The sequence below is a fragment of the Colossoma macropomum genome, unplaced genomic scaffold, assembly GCF_904425465.1.
Source record: "Colossoma macropomum unplaced genomic scaffold, Colossoma_macropomum, whole genome shotgun sequence".
Lineage (NCBI taxonomy): Eukaryota > Metazoa > Chordata > Actinopteri > Characiformes > Serrasalmidae > Colossoma > Colossoma macropomum.
This window is the reverse complement of record NW_023495870.1, coordinates 353450-380382: the sequence shown is the minus strand read 5'-3', so window position 1 is coordinate 380382 and position 26933 is coordinate 353450. Positions and strand designations below refer to the sequence as shown.

Genomic DNA, 26933 nt, shown 5'->3' with positions numbered 1-26933 from the left:
AAAGATGTGTCACGTGTTGTTCGCTGAACTGTCCCAATCTCAAACTCTTTATTTCTGATCACACGGGTGATAGCTGGAGTTCTGCCACGCACTGCAGCGGGGTGCTGGGATCGAAATCATGGAGGAAATGAACCAAAATCATCACGATGACTTAGTTCTCTTTGTAAATGGCAAAAAGGTAACTTGAAAATGAATGATTTCGTTACATTTTTGCGTTCTCCCTTTAGCTAATGCAGTCTAGAAAAGAAACGCCAAACTGAATGTTCAGCTATTCAAGTGTTGATAGTTGTTTTCAGTGATGAGCTTCTCCAATATTTTATTATCAGTAGTTTTTTCCAGATGTCAAAATCTCCTGTTGTGCAGGGTGTTTCGTTTCTAATGCTCTCTCCGCAGGTCGTTCAGAGAAATGCTGATCCAGAAATGACGCTCCTGACCTTTCTCAGGAGAAAGTGTATCCTCACATCTCACACTGCTGCTCGCTTAAGCTTTTGGATTAAAATGTTCATTAGTATTTAGTAACGTTTTATAGACTGGTGTGTTTGAATAAAGTAGCGAATCAGTGTCACTGAACTGATTGTTATTTGATGGAGCCTCAGTCTATCGTAAGTATCTAATAACCTCTTTCTATGTCTGTTGTGTTCTGTGATACTTCTATAATATTATATTATCTACATTATTATCTGTATATTACCTATGATATTTTCACATCCCATAATAGTGCTGTAAGACTGTCTTATAGTGATCTATAATACGTGTGTAGTATCCTGTAGAAAACTATAGTAAGGTTGTAATATAATTTACTCCTGTAGGAGTCCGGTCGAAGTTCTTGTAGTATTACTATCGATTTTTTAAGGTGTGTGAACATCTTAGAAATTAAAGTCTGTCTGCTCGTTTTGACAAACAAAATGATTTCCTCCTCTTTTTTGCTGCTGGAATTTTATGGAAGTTGATCCGATGTGTTTTGAAAATCATACCTCTTGATTTGCAAAGTACAAAGTTTATGAAGTTTACTGTGAGTACAGAATGGGGGTTTGGCCCTCTGCTGTCTTTTTATTGTATAATGTGTTCTCTGCATTGGGTTTCTTGCTAAACAAGGGGAATGTCAGCATGTTTATTAAGGATGTTAAACATAGTTCAACCTGAATTTATGAGAAATAAGAGTAATGAAAAACTGATATTTTTGCTACATATTCCTTTATTTCCACCATACATGCATGAGAATATCCCAATCTGAGTGTTTTTCTGAGCTTTCCCTTAACACTGCCAGTGAGTCTGACAGGAACTAAGCTGGGATGTGCTGAAGGTGGCTGTGGTGCCTGCACTGTGATGGTGTCCAGGTTTAATTCACATCACAACCAGATTATGTATCCTTTTCACAAAGCCGCAACTTTCCTCATATTTATGTTAATGGATTACACTTAAACTTAACTTAAATTTACTTAAACAGATAACTGTATAGTGAATAGCAGGTATACACAATAAACTGTTGTCATACGTGGACTGTTTCTGATAGCTTCTGCTGTTCAATTGCATGTTAAGTCTGTCTTTGTTTCAGTTGTGAAGTATGTCCTTGATAGCTCTGTCTCAGTCACCATGCTGTTAATGCCTGCCTAGCCCCTCTGTGCTCTCTGCATCATTGTGCAGTCACTACAGTTGAAGGAATTGGCAGCGTAGCCAGCAAACTCCATCCTGTCCAGGTATGAGAACAACCATTAACATTTTCAAAGTTCTTTTACATGTGTGGCTTGTGACTTCATAGAGTGTATATGTCTCATGATGTAGCATATCAGTCTGAATGTTACAAAAGTGCTTTGTTTTCCTCTCAGAGTTACCTTTGTTATATTTGTGAATTTCAGTGTGTTCGCTATAAAGGGTGACATTTCTATATCTCTCGCAGTATTTTTACAATATGTTATGCAACATTGCACTCGTGCAGGAACGAATTGCAAAGGCTCATGGATCTCAGTGCGGTTTCTGCACTCCAGGAATTGTCATGTCCATGTATGCCCTGCTGAAGAACAGCCCACAGCCTTCAATGCAGGACATGGAGGAAGCCTTCCAAGGTACAATGATTATTCACTGGTTTAATGATGCGTTTTGTCCTTGCCAACTATTTTTCTACCATGTTGCTTAAACTAAGCTCCCTATGAACACATAGGGAATTTATTCAGTCAAATGCACTAATACAGTTTTGGTGGTGGTCATAGGTAATCTATGTCGCTGCACTGGCTATAGGGCCATTCTTGAGGGCTACAAGACCTTCGCAAAGGTAATACAGTGTCTAAAAACTAGTGTTGTAACTTTATGATTGAATGTACCCACGGGTTATGCTGCGCGTTAAATTGTATTATCTTGTATTTTCTGTTATTTGGTGTTCAGCTACTGACCCTCAGTTACCGTTTTTTTTTCTTGCTAACGTAATCACACTGATCACTGTCTATGATGCCATCATTGGCATCATCATAATCATGTGGTAGTGTTCCTCTTTTGATGCTCTCCAAATGGAAAAGAAGAAAAAATTGCAATAATGTAGAAATGTTTCTTAAATTATTATGTCTAAGTTTAATGTTTAAGTCGTGATTTATCTGGATGAGTCATGTAGCTATATTAGGTGCAATCACAAGTTAAGAGTTTTCACCACATCTAAACTGTTATAAACTGTGGATGCTTTTATTAGGTACTGAACAACACATTATTTCACTGATATAACTGGTTGATATCAGTATAATCAGTATCAGTGAAAATCCCACCAATATGGCACCAATATTTAGTATTTATTATTTAGTTTTGTATTATAATGAAAAAATGTATAAAGAAGTGCTAATTTCTGAGCATTTTGCTGCCTTTATGGTCTTATACCAGCCTTTTCAGAAGCTTCTCTTCATGATTTTTTTCTATTTTCCGTTATTAAAACAGTATGTGCTCAAATAGTAAACTTGAAAACAAAACACCAGTGTAGTTAAAGTAATAAAATGATGTAAATGTATCCAAATCTAACCTAACATGAGAATAATATAAAACCTTTGAAGAAGGTGAAGAGAACTGGTTAAAATGAATAAAAATATGAGGTAATTTACAGAAACCAACAAAGCCAACAGTAAGCTCTTCCCCTAGCACTGCGATTTATTGACTTTGAGACATTCTGTTTATTTGTTTATTTGAGATTAAGAAATGCGACAAGTGACAACTGACAATCATATCAGTCAGTAAATTAATGAATTAAAACCACTGGAGTCTATTTAACCTTTGGCCTTATTAAATTATATTGGACACCACAATTAGTTTTAGAATTGTTTAGCTCATTAAAATAAGTATTGGTGATAAAAGTTTCATATGAGTTGAGTCCTACTTTTTAGAGTGCATCTGACGATCTTCTCCCTTCTATGCACAGCAGGGAGGATGTTGTGGGGGCAGAAGAAAGGGCAACGGCTGTTGCATGACCAGTGCACATGAAGATGAGCATGTCAATGTGAGCACAACCAATGTGAACTGGTGCTACAGTCTCAATTCTCACGCATTAGTAATCGAGGCATCACCATTTTGTATCTGTGCCTACTCCTGGTGAACCTTTAGTGTTCCTTGCTGGAAATCAATGTCACGGCAGCCATGTCAGTCTCATAGAAAGGGAGTCACATGTTTGTACAGGAATTCATGAGGCCATGAGGTGAAAGATGCAGTCATTAAACTGGTCTAGCTCACTTGTTTCACAAGCTCTTATTCAGCCATAGTACTGTGCAACAAAGTACACAAACCTAATCTATAGATCGGTTTATCACAGATCTCATATCTCTGTAAAGGATTTTTCTTGAGTGCATTGGCCTCTGCTCTTTACTCTATATGCATTAGTTTGATGGATATTTCTGTTTTCTAGGGAGATTCAACTCATTCAGGTCAACAGCTGTTCGATCCATCAGAATTTATGCCACTGGATCCAACACAAGAGATCATTTTCCCTCCTGAACTGATAGTACGTTCACAAACATGAACTATAATGTATCTAGTTCCATTGCAGTACCCTCACACTCACATACACCTTATTAGGAACACCATTCTTATACTAGGTAGGGCCCCACATTTTCCCTTCAGGCTAAATTCTATGAGAAAGGGATTTAACAGAGAGCATTTTCTTAGAGATTCTAGTCCATATTGACATGACTCCATCATGTAATAGCTGCAGATTTGTCAGCGGCATATTCATGCTGCGAATCCCATTCTACCACATCCCAAATGTGCTCTGCTGGACTCAGATCTAGTAACTGGGCAGGCCACTGAAATACACTGAACTCATTGTCATGTTCATGGCGATTAGAAGATGGGTAAACTATATCCATAGAAGGATGCCTGTGGTCAGCAACAATGTTCTGCTGTTGCAACCCTTCCACCAGTTTGACGCTGTGCATTCAGAGATGCTTTTTTTATCACCACTGTTGTAAAGAGTGGTTATTCATGTTAATTTAACCTTCCTATCAGGTCAAAAAAGTTGTATCATTCGGTGTGAACTCTAGAAACTGTTGAAAATGAAAAGCCTAGGAGATCTGCAGGTTCTGAAACACTTAAACCACCCATCTGGCACCAACAACCATACTATGGTCAAAGTAACATTTTCTCCATTTTTATGTTTGATGTGATTATGAATTGAAATTCCCGACCCATATCTGCATGATTTTATGCATAGCGCAATAGTTAGTGATGTGTGCAAAAACCTCAGCAACTCATACCAACAACACACACACTACCAGTGTCAGTGTCACTGCTGTCCTGGGAGTGGTCCACTACTCAGACAATATATGGACAGCAGCAGTCGTGTTCTCAGAAATGGACCAATTATGAGTGGAGTAGAGAGAGCCTGAAAAATGTTCTGTGACAACTGTATGTGTACACCTGAATAACGGACCTACATGATAGGTGGACCTCAGGAAGTGGCCAGTGATTGTAAACACATGGTAGAAGCTTCTAAGAAAGTGAATAGCAAGAGAATAGCTAGTGTATAATTTTGATGTCACTCTACAGAGTCTTGGTAAACAGCCACCTAGGTCATTGAGATTCATCGGGGAGAGAGTACTGTGGATTCAGCCCAGCTCGCTGAATGAACTCCTGCAGCTCAAGGCAGTCTATCCAGCAGCCAAGCTGGTGGTGGGGAACACTGAAGTAGGTGAGGCCCTCAACTGAAAATGTTGTGTACTAAAATCATACAGAGAATATCGCTCCACAGGTCTGGATAGTGTTGTAGTCAAAAACGCTAGGTCCGAGTCCGAGTCAAGGCCATTTGTCTTCCTGCTCCTGCTGTCTGTAGGAATGCATGTGTATGGGTTTCAGCAACGCAGAAAAAGTAGCTCAGAGCAGAGAGTTAAGTACACAGGGAAAGCACTGTTTTACTCTGGTTTAATTGATATTCAATAATAATTCATCTTCCAGTTATCTCAGACGGAGGCATCGGAGCATGAGGTTGAGACTGAGACCGCTTGTTTATGGTCTCAGGAATGGACTACTACAACAACTCGAGTACTAGGTCTGGAATCTCAAATGAACGTGGACAAGTTTCCGAATGCCAAAAAGGCACCTTTTGGGGCGATACAAAAAAAATGTTTTTGGTTTTCTAAAGATCCTTTAATAACCGTTTCATGGTTCTTGAAAGAACTATCCTTGTAAATGAGATGTGCGAGAGCAAATAATCTTTTTAAAGTTTGAAGAACCTCCACATAATGTGTACGTTCTTTATTGATTAAAGGTATTTCCTGGAACTATACAAATCAAAAAACAAGTAGAGAATGTATGACATGTCAGTCACTTGACAGCAAGTTGAATTCAGTTGGTGATGAAAGATGTCGCTGGTTCTTCTTTCATTGTCGTCATCTTTGTGGCTTTAAGGTATTGAAATGAAATTCAAGAACCTCCTGTACCCTGTGATCCTGGCACCAGCATACATCCAAGAACTCAGCAGCATTCAATACACTGAAAATGGTCAGTATGTTGTTTTCTCTTAATGTACTAATATAAGGTGTAATTCCATACAGTCACTTCTTTGACCTGATATAGATTCACTGGTTACAACCCTAATCCAAAGCTTTTTCTTTGGATTTCTCTTTGGTTATATGTCCAGGCTCAAGAGCAAGATGGCTTCTTCAGTATTCATAAATATTTGACAAGTGATAGCATGCTTATCATATAAGGCATTGTGATAAACAGTAATATGCTATGCAAAAAAAGTTATGTGAAACACTGCTATTGTTATATGCATTTCAACTGTTGCAATTTCACCTTATCTTGGAGAACATTGCCCATGTCTGTCTGTATGTTTCTGCCTTAGGGATTGAATTTGGAGCATCTGTCACATTGACTGTGCTGGGGAAGAAATTGCGTGAAGAGGTAGACAAGTTGCCCAGCTACAAAACCGAAGTCTTCCAGGCCATACTGGAGCAGTTGCGCTGGTTCGCAGGACAGCAGATCCGAAATGTTGCTGTATGTCACTTCCCTTTTAGTGAAGTGCTGAACAGCATACCTTACCCCCTTTAGTCTTGAGAAAAAGTTTCTAGGTCATTAACAGTAGGCCAGCAGTAGTCAATTGTGTGCATATTGAGAATTCTATGACTTAGAATATGGCTCAGCCAATCAGATTCTCAGATCTCAGTATACACACAATTGTGAACCAAAAGTTTTCAGTGACACCTATCATATGCAAGCCATTATCACCAACAGTAAATAGTAAACACAATAAATTACATTACTTCAGATTGTGTACCTAATGTCTTGCTAATGTGACCTGCTACAGATGTATAAAAAGGCTGGGCGTACCGGTCATATTACATGTTTTGTTGATTTTGTAAGTGAAAATAAGAACACACTATACTGATGTACAAATACTATTTATTTGCAGCATGTAACATATTGTTAAAAAAAAAAAAGTGCAAAAGTTGTTGAATATTTTATATTGTATATGTTTTATTTTGTTCCAGTATGTTACACTCAGCAAATAGATTGATTTTCTGTAAGATTTAAAGGAAAAATACCATATTTAAGGTTAAATCAAGTATTTTAAAAAATAGGCATCTCAGAAATCACTGATGCCAGATTCACAAATGTCTGTGTTTGTGAGTGTTTCTGTATTTGTAAGGTGTGTGTGGGCTGACTGTCATGTGTGTGCTGTCAGGCTATTGGTGGGAATATTATGACAGCAAGTCCTATTTCAGACCTTAACCCTCTGTTTATGGCGGCGGGCTGTAAGCTAACTCTGATGTCCAAAGGTAAAATAACGATTTTTTTTTTCTTGTTGTTTTCTATTTAAGGATCAAAGGTTACTTGGATCTCTGCGTGTTCTGATACGGGGAGAGTGAATGCAAAGGACATAGTCTGAATGAAAATTGAGAAGGAAACGGAAATTGATAAGATGCCGTGTACTTGATCAACAATTAGTGTAGTTGTGATTTGTTGGTTAGAAAAATCAATAATGGATGATCTCATGATATGATTAAATAAGTAATTTAACCACACTATTCATTGAATACAAGATGTGTAATCACATTGCATACTTATTGTTTATCATAATGTATTAAACATCATATTGTTTGTTTGAAGAGGGGAAACGTGTCCTTCAGATGGATGACAAGTTCTTCAGTGGCTACAGGAAAACTGCTCTGAAACCTGAAGAGATTCTGCTGTCCATTGAGATTCCATACACAAAAAAGGTCTGATTTAGCACATCTTCAAAAGAAACAAAATAAATAAAACCAGTTTTGCTGCAGTTACAAAACAGAATGTTATTTGGTTTTATAGTGTGAAACGATTAACTACACTGTATACCAAAAAAACAAAACAAACATGCTTTAAGGTTATTTTGCTGTAAATGTAACAATTGCATCAGAATAAAAATGAGATTACACTGTTTTCTAGGGCCAGTATTTCTCAGCCTTTAAGCAGTCAACTCGCAAGGAGGACGACATCGCCACCGTCACTTGTGGAATGAATGTCATCTTCCAGCAGGGCTCCAACATCATTCAGGATATCCAACTCAGCTATGGAGGAATGGCCCCCACCACTGTTCTCACCACTGCTACGTGCAACCGGCTCATTGGCAGGTAATCTAGATGCTGTTTTTGTAAACTGAGTATAGATTACAAAGGTAATTGCCAAAAGCTTTAGAATGTATTGTTTAAATTGAACATTGATTATTACAATTGCCTTGTTTACATGGCTGTAGGAGGTGGGGTGAGGAGCTGATGGAGGATGCCTGTTCTTCCCTAGCTGAGGAGATGACACTGTCCCCCTCTGCTCCAGGTGGGATGGTGACATATAGACGCGCGCTGACCATCAGCCTGTTCTTCAAATTCTACCTCACCGTCCAGCAAAAACTGGCTCAGATGGTAAAACCGACTTATGTTTGCTTCAGTCATAGCCACGGTAAAAAAAAATATGAATAGTAGGTTAAATGATTGTATATGTGCAGTGCAGTTCTGTGCCAAACTTAGAGACCACTCATTCATTTATTTTCGGCCAAAACAACTATTAACATACTAGCAGAAAATATAATTAATAGAAAATAACACAGAAGCATCATCAATTAAATATTTCAGTATTTTCAGTATTTAGTGTGTCCACCCCTTACATTTATTACAGCTTCCATTGTTGTGGGAGACTTTCACTTCTTCAAAAAAATCGTGCTTCTTGTAAAGCTCTTTGCACTTTCTGCTACTCACAATCCAAGAAATCTCCTCATTAGATTCCTCATTCCATGAAACTGAGATGCTCCACATCTCAGGTGTCCAGTTTCAATATTCTAGTGTAAATTGTCTTTGTTTTTGTCTATTTACTTTTCTCAGGAATGGCTTGTTGAAAGCTAAACATTTTTTCAGACCTATATAATTGAATTGCCTTCTTACAGTGGAAGTTTGGATAGAAACACCTGTGGATTTTTTCAGATCTGAAGCAAGAGTGGAACTTGATTTTCTCCTGTCTCTCAAAGACAAAATCATGAAGTACTGTTTATGTGATGGTGATTTCAAGATTGGAAGGATAGAAAAATTAAAGTGGCAGTAGGGTGCGCGAAAGTAAAGAGTGGACAAATTACAAAAATTACTGGCTTCTGTGATGTACTGTGCCAGCTAATTGTTATCTGTGTCTCTACAGCATCTTTCTGTTGAAGATGTCAAACCTAATTATGCCAGTGCTATAGAGCTGTTCCACGTGGACTCTCCAACCAGTGTTCAGCTTTACCAGGTACACTGCCTCAAGGCTAGTTCTATCTTCTGCAAAAGCATTAAAATCTAATTACACAGCTGATGTTTTTTGTACATCTCTGCTAGATAAAACATTACGTCCATTACTTTTCGTAGACAGTTCCACCTGGTCAGAGCACAGATGATATGGTAGGTCGTCCTATCATGCATCTATCTGCCCTTAAGCAGGCCACAGGAGAGGCAGTGTACTGCGACGACATCCCTCAATATGAGAACGGGCTCTATTTGGCCCTGGTCACCAGCACTAAAGCTCACGCTTACATTAAGTAAGTATAAACTACTTATGTTAAATGCAGTATTTTTTTTCTTTGTTTTGTTGTGAAATGAGGTTAAGTGTGTAAAGGTGTATTTATACCATTTATATAAGCAATTATGAAATGTTGATAACACTCTTAAAAATAAAATTAAAGATTTGCTGTGGTGAAAAGTAATTTATTGCATTAGTTACTGTACATGTCCAGTGGATTGATCCAGGTATACATACAGTTTGAATATCTTACAAAATCATAGAAAAAAAAACTTTACCCATGTATTCAATTAAAGATTTGCTTTATTTAAAACAGATTTACATTTATATTCTCAAAGTAATGCAACTGTCACACTACCATTCAAAAATAAAGAACTACTTGTCATATTAATGACCTTTGTAATTTTACAATACAATTACAATAAACTAGACACCAAAATGTATTTTAAATGTTTATTAAACATTTCAAGAAGTGATTGAATGGTAAATACTATACTGTTTTGTTTTTTCTTTTCTCCTTTTTTTTGCCTAGATTTAATCACTACTTGACATTCTGGATGTTTATGTGTTAATTCAATTAAATTCTTAATGTTTTCTCAGTCATTTTAAAATCATATAATTGTATTGTACAGCTCTGTTCATCTTTCTGGACTCAAATTTCTTTTTTCCCTTTAATTTCCTACAAATTATTTGAGGCCTGTGAAGTTTAACAGTACTAGCACTTTACCTGCTTTAGAATCCTTGTATACATTTATCTATAACATAATTGATTTTCCATTTTTGCAAACATTGATTCCACACTTCTGATTCCACATTTTTTGAGCATTAGTCATGTGCGTGTATGTCTTTTGGCAGATCTATAGAAACTGATGATGCTATGGCAGTTCCAGGAGTAGTTACATTTGTCTCTGCCAAGGACCTCCCCGGGAGCAATGAGACTGGACCTGCTGTCTATGATGAGACTGTCTTCGCTGACAAGGTTACTTGTATAATATGTAAACACACACTATTACTAATAAATGATGGTATATGGAGTAATGGCAAATTGATTTATGTACCAAAAGGTTCATTTTCTGTCACTGGACATTTACATCATTGTATTGCATATGGTTTGTATGGTTATGGCTGTAACCTCTGAAAAAAAAGGGGCATGGAAATAAGGTCATCCTTGTGACATGTTTCTAGTCTAGTGTGTGAAATCTCTCACATGCACCTCACTTGACATCTGAGTGTTCTGTTGCACATTCAAGTAGCAGATCAGAGATTTCAGGGCTTTATTCATACTTATTGCACACTGGATAAACATCTAGTGATGTAAAAGCATAATGTAAGTTATGTAAGTAAGTAAGGCGTGCCTGTCAGTCTCTAGTTTGGGATGGTTGCAAATCATCTTTGGGGGACGTGCTAGTGACATGAGCAGTATAGACTACTGTCAGTAGTTCAGTGATTTAAACATCTTCTATTTGCATTCAAGTCTTCAAGCCTTCTACGTGAGATACACAAAAAACAATATTATATCACTCATTTTTGATAAAAAACATTAACATAACCATGCCATAAACACGCTATTGCAGATGACATATGCTGTCATGAGTGGTCATGACAGTTTTCTTTCAGTGATATAACAATGTATAACATTACAGATAATTGTCATGACAGATGCCATTATGTTTGATTTTGTGAGAGCTTATGTCACATGCTAACTTTTTGTTAAGCATACTCTAGTTAGCCATCATGGCACCAAACATTATGACATCTGTCATGACAATTAATGGTAATGGTAACATAGCACTGTTATATTCTGCTGTGGCACTGTGAAAAATGTAAATTAAAAATATTAATAGAAAAAAACCATAAAAATATTGAAAAATATATTCCCATTTTGAATTTGATGCCGGCAGTATGTTCCAAAAAAGTTGAGATGGGGACAACAAAAGACTGTTTATATGCACACAATGAACTAGGAAATTAATAGGTTTTGTTGGTATTATGTCAAGACAAATACAGAGTGTGTCACAGTGATGTGCCTCTTTTAATCAGGTCACATGTGTGGGACACATAGTGGGAGCCATTGTGGCAGACACGCAGGCTCATGCACAAAGAGCAGCCAAAGCTGTGAAGATTTCTTATGAGGAACTCCAGCCTGTGATTGTTACCATTCAGGTATGTTGATATTCCACATTTGTCTATCCCCAAATCCCCAATTGTGTTTACTAGCTTTACTAGTTGGGAGATCATGTAATTCTGGAGGTAAATGCAGGGATGGAAGTAAAGAGAAACTATCCTCTTCTGACTTGATTATAATACAAGCATGGAGAAAAGAATGTACCTGAGTGACAGTCAAAAAGTGTCTATTTAAACAGGTATTTAAACATACTGAAGTGCATAAAAAGGAAATGTTTTTGCAGATTAAATTAAGTGTCAGGAGTAATATTAAATAACTTTAATGCTGTACTCACCCAGACTAGTGAGGCTTGCTAATGGGCAATACTAGTCATTGCACGAAGATGAATTAGCACAGTTGTGAGCAAGTTTAATTCTACCTTGATATCTTAGTATCCATATTGGCCTCCTGATTTCTTCTGATTTTGCATATTTGTCAGACTTAATTGTTTCAGAACTTCAAACAAAATAAATATTTTTTAAAAATTAATATAAGACAAAGTCAACTTGAATAAACCCAAATGCAGTTCTTAAATGATTCATTTAACACCAACACCATTCATCACCAGCTGGACCTGTGTGAAAAAGTAACTGCCCTCTTAGTTACTCAACCAACCCTTTAAACTAATCAACAAATAATTGGGATAAATCAAATTAGACATACCCTAGTTTAATTACTACCACCCTGTTGAATCTGAACATCTCTTAATTTGAAACATTCCAGCAATATGAAGTAAGCTAAAAGGTCTCAACACGCAGCACACTCTGCCTCAATCAGATGAAATTCCAAAAGAGATGAGAAAGAAAGTTCTTGAAATACATTAGTCTGGAAAGGCTTACAAAGCCTGGCTTTCCGACTTCAGCGAACCACAAAAGGAGAATACTTTGATCAGCAGTGAACCTTCCCAGAAGTGGCCAGCTACCAAAATTCGTCCAAGAGCACAGAGAAGATCACATCAGGATCCACTATTGCCAGCCAAGAACAGAAAACTGAGGCTGCAGTGGGCACAGACTCACCAAAACTGGACAGTTGAAGACTGGAAAAACAGCCTGGACTAATGAATCTCAATTTATGCTGGGGCACACCGATGGTAGGGTCTGCATTTGGTGCCAACAGCATGGACCCAACCTGCATTGCGTAAACAGTCCATGCTGGCGGAGGTGGTGTAATACTTTGGGGCCCTATAATACCAATCAGTCATTGCTGTAATACCACAGGCTGTTTGAGTATTGTCGCTGACAATGTGCATCCCTCCATGGCCACAATTTACCCATTTTCTAATGGCTGCTTCAGGCTTTATAATGCACCTTGTCACAAAGCAAAATTACTCTTAAACTGGTTTCAGTAACATGGAAATGAATCCAATAGAACACCTTTGGGATGTGGTATAACGGGAGATTCACAGCATCGAAGTACACCTGAAAAATCTACAGGAATTTCATGATGCACTCATGTCAACATGGACCATAATAGCAAAGTAATGTTTCCTATATCTTGTGGAATCTATGCCATGAAGAATTGAGGCTGTTTTGAGAGCAAAGGCAAGCCCTACCCTGTAATAGTATAATGTTCCTAACAAAGTGTTCGGTGAGTGTAGGTGTTGCAAAACTTTTTTCCTGCAATAAATAAAATGCTCATTAACAAACTGTTTTGGGTTTCCTCAGGTTCTTGTCATTAATTTTTACATGATCCGAAAGCATATATTAATATTTACCTAATGCTTTCTACACAATTAAACACATCAGGGAATAACAAAGCATATGTGTTAATAAAAGACTGGGTAATATGTGAGTAGCCATTAATAATAGCAGTTGTTAAGCATTAACATATTGCTTACTCATTCTGTTAATTAATACATTAACTTGCTTTCTATACATTAAATTAATACATTAAAATGCTTCCTATAATGCATAATGTCTGTTTGGAAATGATGTAGATTAACAGGATAAAACATAAATAAACTATTAAATCTATAAATCTAATGAAAATAAATATATAATTTCAGTCACAAACAGAAGGCTCTCATTCCACAGACGTGCATTACAACCTTATCTACTATCTTTCTTTGTTATGTGTTTTTCATCCACCCAACATACCACTGAACCAAAATTTTCCCAAAGGCTAAAATCTTATTAATCGATAGTAAAGCAGTTAAATAATGTTGAAAGGTTTAATGGATTAGCACTAAAGTTTCTCTTATCCAGCAGAAACGTGGTTCCACAGAGGGCATGCGTCGTGTAAGAGCCCTCTAATTTCAGATGTCTTTCACTGAATTACACCAGAAAAACTGATGGCTGGCAAAAGAAAACATATATGGCTGACCCTGGTGTCCTACCGGATCATGAACACCAGTTAGGGCAACCTTTTTTTAATGACTCAGGCAAAGCAAACTGAAATCTTTTGTGCTTGTTCACAGGATCTTTAGAAACTCTGTAAAGAAAGCCATTTACCAATGTCAGTTTCTCCCAGTCCTTCAGCATTTTCAAAATCTGAGGGATTTCACTTAAGTGCTCGTGCTTCCCAGTCTGACTCAATAAGGTAGCAATAACACTGCCCAAGGAACCACTGGAAGTCTTCATATTGCTCACCTGGGGCTTGGCAGTATTTGGACACTCACTTGTGAAATGGCATGGCTTTTAGGCAGTGGCAACAAAGTTGATGAAGTTTACAATGATCAGATGTTGAGTGTTCTTGTTTTCCACTCACTCGACAAGGCTGGTGGGTTTGTCCCTGACAGCTGTAGGGTTGTTTGTGTTGCTCTTAACATTGAAAAAGAGAAGTTATGCAAAGTAAAAGAACTTTGTCAAGCATACTAACCACCTCTTTACAGCTTGGCTTTGGCCAATAGGATCAGAAGATGGATTAACTGAATTAGTGAAGCGCTGCAGGACTGTAAATGACTAGGGGTTTGAACAGGTTCTTGAGACTTGTGCTGTTTGATAATGGCTTAATTGGTGTGAGGCCCATCCTATGTTCCGTTACTAATGCCTGTGAAGTGTTCACTGTAGTTTTTGTCAAATCCAGGCAGATCACAGCTCTCTGAGTGGGCATGGCTATGTGTTGAGAAGACCTGTCACTCAAAATCAGTCTAATAGAAAGTGCAGGTGAACGCCTTCTTCGAAGTCCCACCCCCTGTTAAAATTTCAGAAGCAAAAGAGCAATTCCAGAATCAAAAAATATAATATATATACCAGCAAATATATACTAGCAAATAGAAAAAAAAAATAAAGCAAAAAGGTGAAATAAGTAATACATTTATATCAGACTGAGAGAAAATGAGTAGTAATCTTTTTTGAAAAATTAAGTTTGATTAAACTCTCATTATTTGTATTTGCAACATATTTTGGACATTTTGATACTTTATATTTTGCTTGTGAATTTAATTATTTTTTTGAAACTTTTGGCACAAAATTAACTTCATAATTTTATTCTGATAACAGAAATAATACAGCCTTTTAGTATTGGTTAGCGAGCCACTGCTTCCTCTCTCCTCTCCTCAACTCCTTATAGGAGGCAAAAGTCAAAAGGGCACAAAGCCTAGCAAAGGTAACAATATAATGTGCGACAATTCTAATTCAGAAACAACAGCTGATTAACAATAATAATTATTTAGCTTTGTAAACAGACAGATGGGCGCGTACACTTAACACTTAAACTCCGCTGTAGCGCTTAAAATAATATTTCAGGCTTTTACAACTTTATACATGAAATGCATACCTGATAAAATAAATAATACAGCCTTTTTTATTGGTTAGCAAGCCCCATGCTTGCTGACCAGTACATTGCATGGAACATGCAGTGTTATGTTAGCAAAATGTGCATGACCATAATTCACTCTAAAATTGACCATCAACAAAATATGACAATTGCTGATAATGATTAAGATTAGACATGAGGCATAATCTGATACCTACCTCCTTATATGAGACAAAAGTCAAAAGGGGAGGATGTAGGGGAAGGGAAGGAGAGTTAAGAGAGGAAAAAGGGGAAGGGGATGTCCCAGCATAAACTGTACCACACAAATACAGTCCATATTATAGAGAATTTTGTGTAATTATAACATTAAAAGATATATAGATTTTGAACTCATACAAGATATTGATTTCTGTATTGTTATTAGTCCATAATTTGTGTTTACACATCATCTTCAAACATACAGTATACATTATAAAAAGGATCTTAATTAATATAGCATTGTTGTATTCATTAACCAAATTAGTTAGCAATATGTTAATGTTTAACGATTACCAATATTAATGGCTATTCATATATGACTCCATTCTTTATTATATATGCTTCATTATTCACTAATGTGTTAAGTATTAGTCTATACATCATTGATTCATTGTGATGAAAGCACTAGTTAAATATGCTTATTTGTGGACCAGTATTGTAAAGTGTTACTCAACTACCTAAAACAGACACCTACATGCATGTGAACTCGCACACATACCAAATGAGAACTTTGAACTGTGTTGGCAGGTTTTCCAAGTACAGATAAACCAAGCTATACCCTTAGGGGTACAGTCTGTACAGTTTAAGTGATATTAAATAATGTTTCTTTCTTTTCTAATGTTTTTTTTAAAGCTATTCATAACAGAACACAAAATATGCTATATGGTATTCAAGAAATGTTTATGCTTTATCCAGTATTTCAACTGTCAGCATTACATAATATGGTTATACAGTCCGAGGGTTTCAGCGAAATGACCACAGCAGGTTAGAAAGTATACAGCAGAAGAAAGATAAGCTTGATTACATCGGTTCCCTATCAGCTTGTGTACATACAGTGCGTGCTTGGGTCGTTTGCTCTAATCTTTTTCTTTTGTACAGGATGCCATTGCCAATCAATCATTCTACCGGCCAGTGAGAATGATAGAGAAAGGAGATCTCGCTAAAGGGTTTCATGAGTCTGATAACATCCTGGAAGGTATTATACCCTCTGAATGTTTAAAAATAGAATCAGTAGCCTAGTTAATGTACTTTGCAATAGAGATGGCAGGATAAAACTTATATAAAGTATTATATAGTATTACTAATATATTAAATACCCATACTGAAAAACTTCGACTGATATCAGTCCAATATTTTTAAAAGAGCTATATTTAATTCCAACATTTCACTTAAGATAACAATCTAAAAGTAGGCCACCATATTCAAATCACTCAAAAACTACACCACAGGAAGAAATACACAGCTACATCACATGAGAAAATGTGAGTGTGTGTTATTTCAAAATAAATTTGTTTTACAAACAAATGTTTGTGCAAAAGTTTAAATATTCTCAAATTACCTGTTTTGTTGATTTCCTCAGTGAAAAGAATAACATCCTCTACAGGGAACAAACGTAAATAAGGCCTTTTTGATGTCCCATTTTTGTGTTTGTGTTTATGTGCCATAACTTTTGCACAGGCCACATTTTATATTTTATACATTTTTTTCCAAATATGTTAAATTCAGCAAATAAACACTAATTGTGACTAAAAATATGCAAAAAAATTGAAGAGGATGTGTGCTATTTTCTGTTCAGAAAATCAGCAAAACATAATTAGATCAGTGCCTTTAAGACTGTATATCAGTCTTAAAGGCACAGTAACAAAAACTGTTTTTGGACAAACATTTGTTTTAGATGAAACCAAACAAATGTTGTAAGTGGACTTGAGGGAAAGGAAAATGTGGGACATTTCAAGAAAAATGTGGGACCTGATCCTTTTTAATAGCTTAAATGAGTGTAATATGTAAAAGTTACTTTAAGTTTTGTATGCTGCTTGGTCTCTGAAATCACAGAAGCTGTTTGTTTGCAGTTATATGCTCAATTGTGACTGAATTAACTTCTGCCTGTTGTTTTGGATTGGTTCTTAGGTGAGATACACATAGGAGGGCAGGAACACTTTTACCTGGAAACAAACTGTACCCTGGCTGTCCCGCGAGGAGAGGACGGAGAGATGGAGCTGTTTGTGTCCACACAGTCGGCCTCCAAGACACAAGTAATCAAACATTTTGAGTAATCAAACAAAAACTGTTGTGAGGGAGGTTAAATGATTAAATGGTTTTCTGGTTAACATTCTCCTAAGCTCTGATTTTAAACGCTTAAAGTTGTTCAGAATTTTCTCTCATCATATCGATGATATTTTGTTGAAATAAATGTGAGAAAAGTGATGCAAATGCAAAATAAGGCATTTATACGGTATTTAGAATGAAATAAATACAAAAAATGCAATGGCAAAATAAGACTAAGCTGCAAAAGAAAGCTGCACTAAGCTGTTTGGAAGGTGTTAGAGAAATGCTACACCATGCTAGTACCCTGACAGTTTATGCTGCTTTGTTTCAGGCACTTGTAGCCAAAGCACTAGGAGTGCCGGCCAGTCATATAGTGTGTCGAGTGAAAAGAATGGGAGGAGGATTTGGTGGGAAAGAGAGCCGGAGCGCCATTCTCTCCACTGTCGTGGCTGTTGCTGCCCATAAGTAAGAAAACAAAATGCATGCCTCGTGCACAGACTCTAACTAGAACTATTCAATCTTAAACATTCAATGCGTCACACTATCCTGAGTTCTTTACATATTCACATTAACTTGTTGTCATGGTAGGCTGCTAACAGTAGTCATTGGTTTACGTGGATTGTATTCTCATTTTCACTGCTTCAATGCTTCCAACACTAGTCACAGCTTTCAATCTTTTTGTAGGTCTATTTCTCAGTTTTCTTTCTCTGATAGGTTCTAATAGTAGTCATTGGATAATGTAATCTATCATTTCTCTTCTTTAATCCATATTCTCTGTTGTGAACTCATTGCCAAATCTTATTCTTTATTTATATTGCTCATGTTGTATTACTGTTTTGCTCCCAGAGGAAGGTGGATTCGACTTTTGAGTCTTAAGTCTTCCTCTTGCTCTCAGGGAGTTTCTCCTTGCCACTCTCGCCCCTGGCTTGCTCATTTGGGACTTAGAGCCAGATTTTTTTTGTAGAGCTGCTTTGTGACAATGGCCATAGTAATAAGCGCTGTATAATACACATTTTGAATTTAATTGAAATTGAACGTGAGTTTGCAGATATTCAAAAGCACCTCACTTTTAAAATGTCTTTTTATAGAGTCAAAAGACCAGTTCGCTGCATGTTGGACCGTGATGAGGATATGCTAGTCTCAGGTGGCCGACATCCATTCTTTGGGCGTTATAAGGTAATACTACCTTATATATAATTTATTTAAAACTATGTTCCCTAATGCCTATAAAAAATCACTATTGGATAGACACATCAAATTAGTATCAAAGTAATATTCACCCCAAGCTATTAATGACAAATTTGCTACAATGCATGTAAGGAACTAAATATAGGTCTACATGATGTTTATGCTCAAGTGTAACACTATATTTCCTAAAAATTGTTTAGGTTGGATTCAAGAAAAATGGAAAAGTGATGGCTCTTGATGTGACTTACTACAGCAATGTAGGAAATTCAATGGACCTTTCTCTATCAGTGAGTATCAGAATTTGAGCTTTTTCACAGAGTCTGCTCAGTAGTGCCACTTGATGGCTTGAAAGAGAAATCACACACATTACACACACCAGACTTTGCATTTCACTTTTATGTAAAATTGCCTCACTCAGTTATTGAGTTTGAGTCTCAAAGTGGTGCATAGCGATATTTTTATTTATTTATTTTGGCTTTCTTTAGATTATGGAGCGGGCGCTCTTCCATATGGACAACTGCTATAACATCCCTCACATTCGTGGCACTGGTTATATGTGTAAGACCAATCTACCCTCCAACACTGCGTTCAGGGGCTTTGGCGGGCCGCAGGGAATGATGGTATCAGAAAGCTGGATAAGTGACGTTGCTCTGTGCTGTGGCATCCCTGCTGAACAGGTTTAGTTTGAACTTTCAGGATTCTCTCGTTTTCTGTAACATTGGCCTAATGTTATCAGTGTTGTGATCAGTAGAGTGGGTATCTAGCAAGTTACCAAGTGAAGCTAGTCAGCTTCATACCCACATTCTCTAGTGCCAAACAAAATTTGTAATTGTATCTTGTCTGAACAGATGTGTTTCAGCTCAGTCTTTCTTACATTAAACAAAACGTTCACACAAGCTGCAGTAAACGTTTATTTGGCAGTAGTGAGTGTGGGTTTGAGTCTCAATACCTGGCACTGATAAAGTGATTATCAAGTAGAGGATATAAGCCCATTCTGTCACTCTTTTTTGTCTTCATACTGCAAATATTCATCTGGGTGACATATATGGCTGCACTCTTGAAAAAGATGGTTCTTCAAGGGTTCTTTAGTACAGATGAATGGTTCTATGTAGAACCATGAACACTCAGGAAACCCTTTGCATGCTTAAAAGATTCTTTGCATTGTTAAATTGTTCTTAGGATTGATGGAGAATGTGTTGTATATGGTTCTTCATAAAACCTTTTTGAAAAGGATTCTATATAGGACCAAAAGAGGTTCTTCTATTGTTACAAGCTTGACATTGTAACAATAGAAGAACTTTTTTTGGTGCTATATAGAAACCTTTTCAAAAAAGGTTCTGTATAGACCCATATACAACACATTCTCCATCAATCTAAAGAACAATTTCGTGATGAAAAGAACTGTTCAAGCATGCAAATGGCTCTTTGATTGTTCATGGCTCTATATATAACCATTTGTCTGTACTAAAGAACCCTTGAAGAACATTTTTATATATTGCCTTCCTTAACTATTAGTATCTTTCTCTCTCTCTCTCTCTCTCTCTCTCTCTCTCTCACTCATTTGAATTATGGCATTTCTGCATGCTCTCATGTTCACAACTATCCAGCACAGCAAGCCAGCATTTTTGCTTGTTTAACAAAATGCTTATTATAGTATCTGCTTGCACTTGCAGGTGAGGGAAATAAATCTATACAAGCAGGGAGAATGCACCCCATTTAATCAGTGTCTGGAGCAGTTCACCATAGACCGCTGCTGGGAGGAGTGCATGAATATCTCAGACTTCCATCAGCGCAAGGCCAGAGTGGAGCTGTACAACAAGTAAGAGACATGATGCCAATTCAAGACCAAAAAGCTCATTCTTAACAATAACGCTTTTAGAATCATGGTTTATATGAAATATCATAAAGAGGAAGGGAATGATCTGGGCTAATCAGTTTTAAAGGCATTATTAAGCATCACGCTAGCTAGTAAATGTTACCAAACAGTTTGTGTGATATTTTGGCAGACAACATCGCTGGACCAAAAGAGGCCTGTCCATCATTCCCACCAAGTTTGGTATCAGCTTTACTGCCATCTTCCTCAACCAGGTCAGATCTCTTACAGCCTCTTATTCACCACTGTTTAACAGTGTGTGTGGGGGTTGATTTAGACTGATAATTGTTTTGTTTTGTTTTGTTTTGCAGGCAGGAGCGCTAGTTCATATCTACACAGATGGTTCAGTTCTTCTCACCCATGGAGGAACAGAAATGGGGCAAGGCCTTCATACTAAAATGATACAGGTAATGGATTGCAAAATGCATCCAGACATGCTTACTTGTCCTATGATAAAGTTATCAGTGTTTTACTTTAGAAACAATGTGCTGTTCATTAAGGACATACCAATATAGACCAATAATGGGCCAATAAGTATAATTAACATTGTTTGGCCATTGCTAATGCCTGTAACCAATGAAGTTTTCTTTTTGCATTTGGAATTTCACACTATAATTCATATTTGACGTGCAGCTTAACCCCTTGAAACATGCATACATACATATTAGAGTGTTAATCTGAAGACCTATCATTCAGTAACTTCTATGAATTATTCTGTAGCTATTATGAAACTAATAAACAAGTCACATAATTGTACAGGCCCTTAGGGTTTAAAGTCAGCCTGAAATCATAATGACCCTGGTCACATTAAACTCAATCTAGTAATTTAAAAGACAAAATTCTTGTTTCCCATAATCTTAGATTGTTATTGTCATGACTTTGGCCTGCCTCTAGATCAACTTCTGATTTTTGAATACATTATCCTGCACCAGCAGGTGGGGAAAACTAATATTAACCAGTAATATCATGTTTCACCTCCTACTCCTACTCCTACCATCCTAGCTGCTAATGTTCGCTGCCTCATACATAGATCGCTGGAACTGTGATCTTTCAAATGACTGATAAGATTCATGTTATTGAAAGTCTATAGTGCTGGGCATTGATTAAACATTTCTGTTATTTCTCTTGTCCTCTGCTGAAACCATGAAAAAAATCTTTGCCACTGCAGCATCAGAGTATAACTGCATGTGAGTGCAAATGGGAGCAGAAATACAAAGTTATTGGTTGTAATTATTAACTGTTATTCAATATCAGACACCCCAAATAATACATCGGTCATTGATAAATCATTGCACTCCTAGTAATTACATGTAATAGTATAAAAAAAGTACATGTGTTTTTGTTGCCTAGGTTGCCAGCAAAACTTTGGAAATCCCCACCTCAAAGATTCACATCAGTGAGACGTGTACTAACACAGTTCCAAACACAAGCCCTACTGCTGCCTCCGCTTCCTCAGACCTCAATGGCATGGCTGTCTATGTAAGATCCACTGAACCGATACCTATTTTACAATGTTATTTTCTTTCAGTATCTCATGTCTATGGAATACAGACCCTTTAAAAAACAGACTTATCACATCTTTAGCTCTATCATTCAGTAACTGTGTGGAAAGCAATGCATACTAGGCCAAGTTGTAAAATTGTAAAGTCAAAGGTCTGCCTTCACCTTTCCAGACTGGTGGTGTTTTTGTCAGTAGAGGAGCCATTACAAATTGACTGTTTACAGTGGCTCTCAACTACCGCCCTACACTTTTTAAATTTTTCCCAATTATTTCCAACACACTTGATCTAACCCTGATCCAACTCTTAAAGGACTTGCTAATTATCTGATGAGCTGTATCAGGTGTATTGGTCTGGGAGGTGCCAGATCCAGCTTATTCCGGCACAAATTAAGTCCTGAAACTCTATAGGGCTATAGGGTCTGGAGTTGAAAATTTCTGCATTAGGTGGTAATGGTAAAAATTAGTTTTAAAATGTGAAAGTTGTTGGTATGCTTGTGAATGTGTGAGCAATATAAATACATAAAACTATGTTTAATCTTCCAATATTGCACAGAATGCATGTCAGACATTGCTGCAGAGACTGGATCCATACAAAGCCAGGAACCCAAAGGGGAGCTGGGAGGATTGGGTGTGTAGATTCAGATATATATATATATCACTATAGGTATTCATTTATGTATGCACTTATTATTTCTCTTCCCACAAGAAAATCATATAGTGTAATATATTTAAAACAAGCTTTGATTTCTACAGAAGTACCGGATTACTGATTCTAGTTTAGTGGTGAAAAACATCACCGATGTAATATTGAAAAATCAAATTACTAACAAGGCTAGAGATTCGGTTTGTATCTTTGTGTGTTGTATTTGTTTTTTTTTGAGGCAGAATATCTCAACATCAGTTTTGTTGTGTGGTAAGCACGTCTAGTCTCACTGAAGTAGCAGCAGAATAAATCGCTTTTTAATTTGGAGCTGTATCAGCCTCCAGTGCTATGGAACAGTCTGTTTAATATGATAAGCTCACAATTTCTATGATTTCTTCTTTTGCAGGTGAAAGCAGCTTACTTTGACAGGGTGAACTTATCAGCCAATGGGTTTTATAGGTATGTCAATGCTTTTTGTGATCTTGGATGACATTGTCTTGTTTGAAAAGCTGCATAAATCATTGGTGTTACATTTTACATATATTGTCAGCATGCATTGTTCATCTATTGATTCTGATTGTAGGACTCCAGATCTTGGCTATGACTTTGAAACAAATTCAGGACGTCCATTTAACTACTTCAGTTATGGAGTAGCTGTCTCAGAGGTGGAGATAGACTGTCTGACTGGTAGTCACAAGGTAACAACAACAATAACTATAATTGAATTTAAAGGCATAATATACCTAACAGCAAAATATAGTAATGAGTCATAACGACTTAACTAGAATCAGTAATCAGTAACAGTTTACTTTACATGATTAGTTTGTGTGATGTCATTTGCAGTGATAACAAGATAGATCTTTTGCTGCTCATAATTTCTGTTTTTTTTTACCATCTTGTGGGCCCCTTAGAACCTACATACCTCTATTGTCATGGATGTGGGCAAAAGTCTGAATCCAGCGTTGGACATTGGTCAGGTATACTTTCTTTCAATTTCAATCACCTATTCTACTGATAGTTCTCTCTGATATATAGCATTTAATTTGCCATATCTGTGCAGGTGGAGGGTGCGTTCATGCAAGGTGTGGGTCTGTTCACACTGGAGGAACTACGCTACTCTCCCCAAGGTCATCTGTACACCCGTGGACCCGGCATGTATAAGATTCCTGCTTTTGGCGACATTCCAACTGAACTGAAGGTGTCGCTCCTTAGAGATGCCCCCAATGAGAAGGCCATCTTCTCCTCCAAGGTAAGATTGACTCATGATTTACAGCATGCTGCTGAAGGACACGTGATGTTACCTTTTTCACTCATAGTAGATCTAAACAAAACTGCTGTATATTAGTGCATTAAGTGTTGTAAATGTAAGAATGTAGAAATGTCTATATTTCTTATATGTTTAGGCTGTTGGAGAGCCTCCTCTCTTCCTGGCAGCTTCTGTCTTCTATGCCATTAAAGATGCCATTACTGCTGCCCGGGCTGAGTCTGGCCTTTCTGGACCTTTCAGATTGGATAGCCCTGCTACCCCTGAGAGAATACGCAATGCGTGCGAGGACAAATTCACCAAACTAGTATGTTGAAAAAGTGTCTCTTTAAATGAACAAGTTTACTTTATACCCACAGAATATAATAATAAGTCATATATAATAATAGAACTTATATAGTATGCTGAGATACATTAGTGCTGGGACAACAATAATAGCTACACATGAAATATGTTTATTGTTCATTTTTTGGCCAGCAATATTGCAGGTTTGTAAAAATACGATTGATGTAAAAACACTGAATTTTTTTTTCCTGTCACAATAAAACATCAAATAGTTGCAAACAGCAGTTTCAAAAAATGGATTAAAACAGATTAGTTTCAATACATGGTTATATATCGCTGTTGTTGGAAGAAAACCTCGTATCTCCATTTTTTATGTTTTTTAGTTTTGACATAATTTGAAAGTACCTGTTACCCTTTACATTGGGTATACATTTCATGAAGAATGGACTAAAAGTAACAGCCCAAAACGACTTGTACTGTTCCATTGACTTTAAAAGTAAAGTACTTTTTTTCCTTTTCCTGTAAAGTTATTATTTTTTTAAAATTCAAAGTTAAAATATAAATACATGTATAAATATATATATATATATATACAATTAATGGAAAACATCAACCGTTTTACCGATATATCACAGATTGGAATTTCCTTAATTACTGTTGTAAGTTTTATCACCTTACAACCAAGTATAAAAACAGAATCAAATCAAAGGAAAAATCTTTTTGTTTTACTCCAGAACACCAGTTACTGACCTTTGTGTATGTGTGTTTTGTTTCAGTGCCCTCCCCCAGAGCCAGGGACTTATACACCATGGGATGTGAGAGTCTAATACAGGGAAGACCAGGAGCACCTACTATTATCCTACCATTTAACTTTTAGCTACTTTTGCTGGTTGTATATGAACACACAAAACTCGTCATTGTTGAGATCATGTCATAGGAACTCTCATTTATGTACAAAGACTGCGAAAGAAAGAGGGATCCAGTATGTTGTTCATGCCTTAAAAGGTGGAGTTATACATCATAGAATAATTTAGGTATTGGCTTGTGGTAGAACATTGCATTGTTTAATTGCTTTAATGACTCCATATAAATATTTAATTAATGTGAATTTACTCAACAAAACTAATTTTAGTAATTTTATCTAACCACTATTGTACCAGTTGTAGCCTACAGCATACTCTGGCCACCATCCTCATCATCATCATCAGTATCATCATCATCATTATCAACCGCTTAGTCCAGTACTCTTGCCATCATGCTAATGACAATCATAAGCACATCAATTGTTGACAGAATATATTCTGAAATGATTATTGCCTTTATGAAAATATGTCTCTGTTTATAGTATGTAACCCCTTGAGGTCACCAGTTAAAGAGAATTTACTGTGCTGTTGGCAAGTGCTGTAGCCTAAAGCAAGGTTCTCTTTCAACAATCATTTGATATCTCACTATGGAAAACACCCGCTGCATGACCAACCACCAGCAAGAAAGGCACCACAACTGGCAGTGCCAACTAACAGACCAATCATGACCATGATTTGGGAGCCCCCACCTCCCCTTATAAATTGCGGCGGTGCTCACATCCATTAATTCTAGTTCTCTTCCCAGTGAAGACGCAGCAATAGTTGCTTGCTACTAAAGGTGTAGAGGTGGAAGGTGAAAAAGGGCATGGAGGTTTTTTCACGCTTGCTGCGTAAGGAGCCAGAGGATGACGATGAAAATTATGCCATCCTACCTTCAGCTCAGATGCCCTGGTCTGCTAGCTTCCTAAGTGAGCCTTCCTCCTATTACGACCTAATCAGATTTTGCAGACGAGCTGCAGCTAAGCTCCACATCGACTGGCCCACTTCCCTGAGCAGCCAGGGAGTGGAGCACTATATGTTCGATGGAAAAAGACTGCACGCTTGGCCTCTGGCTTAACAAGCTAATTCCCTCTCTGTGGAGATTAAATGGTTTTGGGACAAATTGTTTTTTCACCACATGCTTTTCTAGGCTGGACATCAGTGGTATGGACGAGCTTCGGCTCTCCAGCCCTCCTGTGGTGGAATCTTTGGTGGAATCTGCACCTGAAAAGGAAAGCTGCTTTCTCCGCAGCTGATCTCTCCCTTCTGAGAAAAACAGAGCAATGTACTGCCACCATTCCCAAGAAGATTTTTACGTCTTCAGCTCTGGCTGTCAGAGCCCTTGATGCTTCCACACTCCTCGCTGCCTACCAAGCTGAGCTCCTGGAAGAGATGGGCAAGCAGCTAACCCCATCCTATGGGAGAACACCTACATGGTCATGGTCTGCATGGACATCATCCTGCACACATCACATGGTGCATTCAGAGCTTCGAGTGCTTTATGGGCATGGCAGTAATAGGAGAGCACTTTAGCTGAATTTGTCTGAATGACAGGGAGAAATTGGAGATCTTGGATGCTCCCATGGACCCAAAGGAACAGTTTGATCCCAGCAATCGTGGCCAACTTCTGGTCTGGCTTGCCACAGACACTGCATGTCTCCTCATCCTGTGTTCACATTCTCTCAGGTGCTGCCTG

At 37.3% G+C, this 26933-nt stretch overlaps 1 protein-coding gene across 2 annotated transcripts; it reads left to right on the top strand.

Annotated features, from left to right (window-relative positions):
- xdh (xanthine dehydrogenase) lies at positions 1-26933 on the top strand. Of its 2 annotated transcripts, none has more exons than XM_036563692.1 (36): positions 1-178; positions 394-451; positions 1268-1364; positions 1589-1697; positions 1937-2063; positions 2208-2269; positions 3395-3469; positions 3872-3967; positions 5011-5152; positions 5869-5961; positions 6308-6459; positions 7148-7241; positions 7573-7682; positions 7888-8072; positions 8195-8357; positions 9121-9210; positions 9327-9496; positions 10333-10456; positions 11518-11640; positions 16475-16571; positions 17504-17628; positions 17973-18106; positions 18730-18817; positions 19030-19116; positions 19315-19506; positions 20503-20648; positions 20836-20917; positions 21014-21109; positions 22053-22181; positions 22757-22831; positions 23253-23305; positions 23430-23544; positions 23758-23823; positions 23907-24095; positions 24250-24417; positions 25172-26933. In XM_036563692.1, the coding sequence occupies exons 1-36, from the start codon at positions 119-121 to the stop codon at positions 25220-25222; spliced, it is 4023 nt and encodes a 1340-aa protein (XP_036419585.1). In that variant the 5' UTR covers positions 1-118; the 3' UTR covers positions 25223-26933. The 2 variants fall into 2 exon arrangements, with proteins under 2 accessions (XP_036419585.1, XP_036419584.1); XM_036563691.1 differs by having other exon boundaries at positions 2-178; positions 3392-3469.

Excerpts from the sequence above, each read along its gene's own strand:
- xdh (XM_036563691.1), top strand. The coding sequence starts at position 119 with ATGGAGGAAATGAACCAAAATCATCACGATGACTTAGTTCTCTTTGTA. Across the intron at positions 11,641-16,474 it reads CTGTGATTGTTACCATTCAG|GATGCCATTGCCAATCAATC; the intron begins GTATGTTGATAT and ends TCTTTTGTACAG. Across the intron at positions 24,096-24,249 it reads AGGCCATCTTCTCCTCCAAG|GCTGTTGGAGAGCCTCCTCT; the intron begins GTAAGATTGACT and ends TTATATGTTTAG.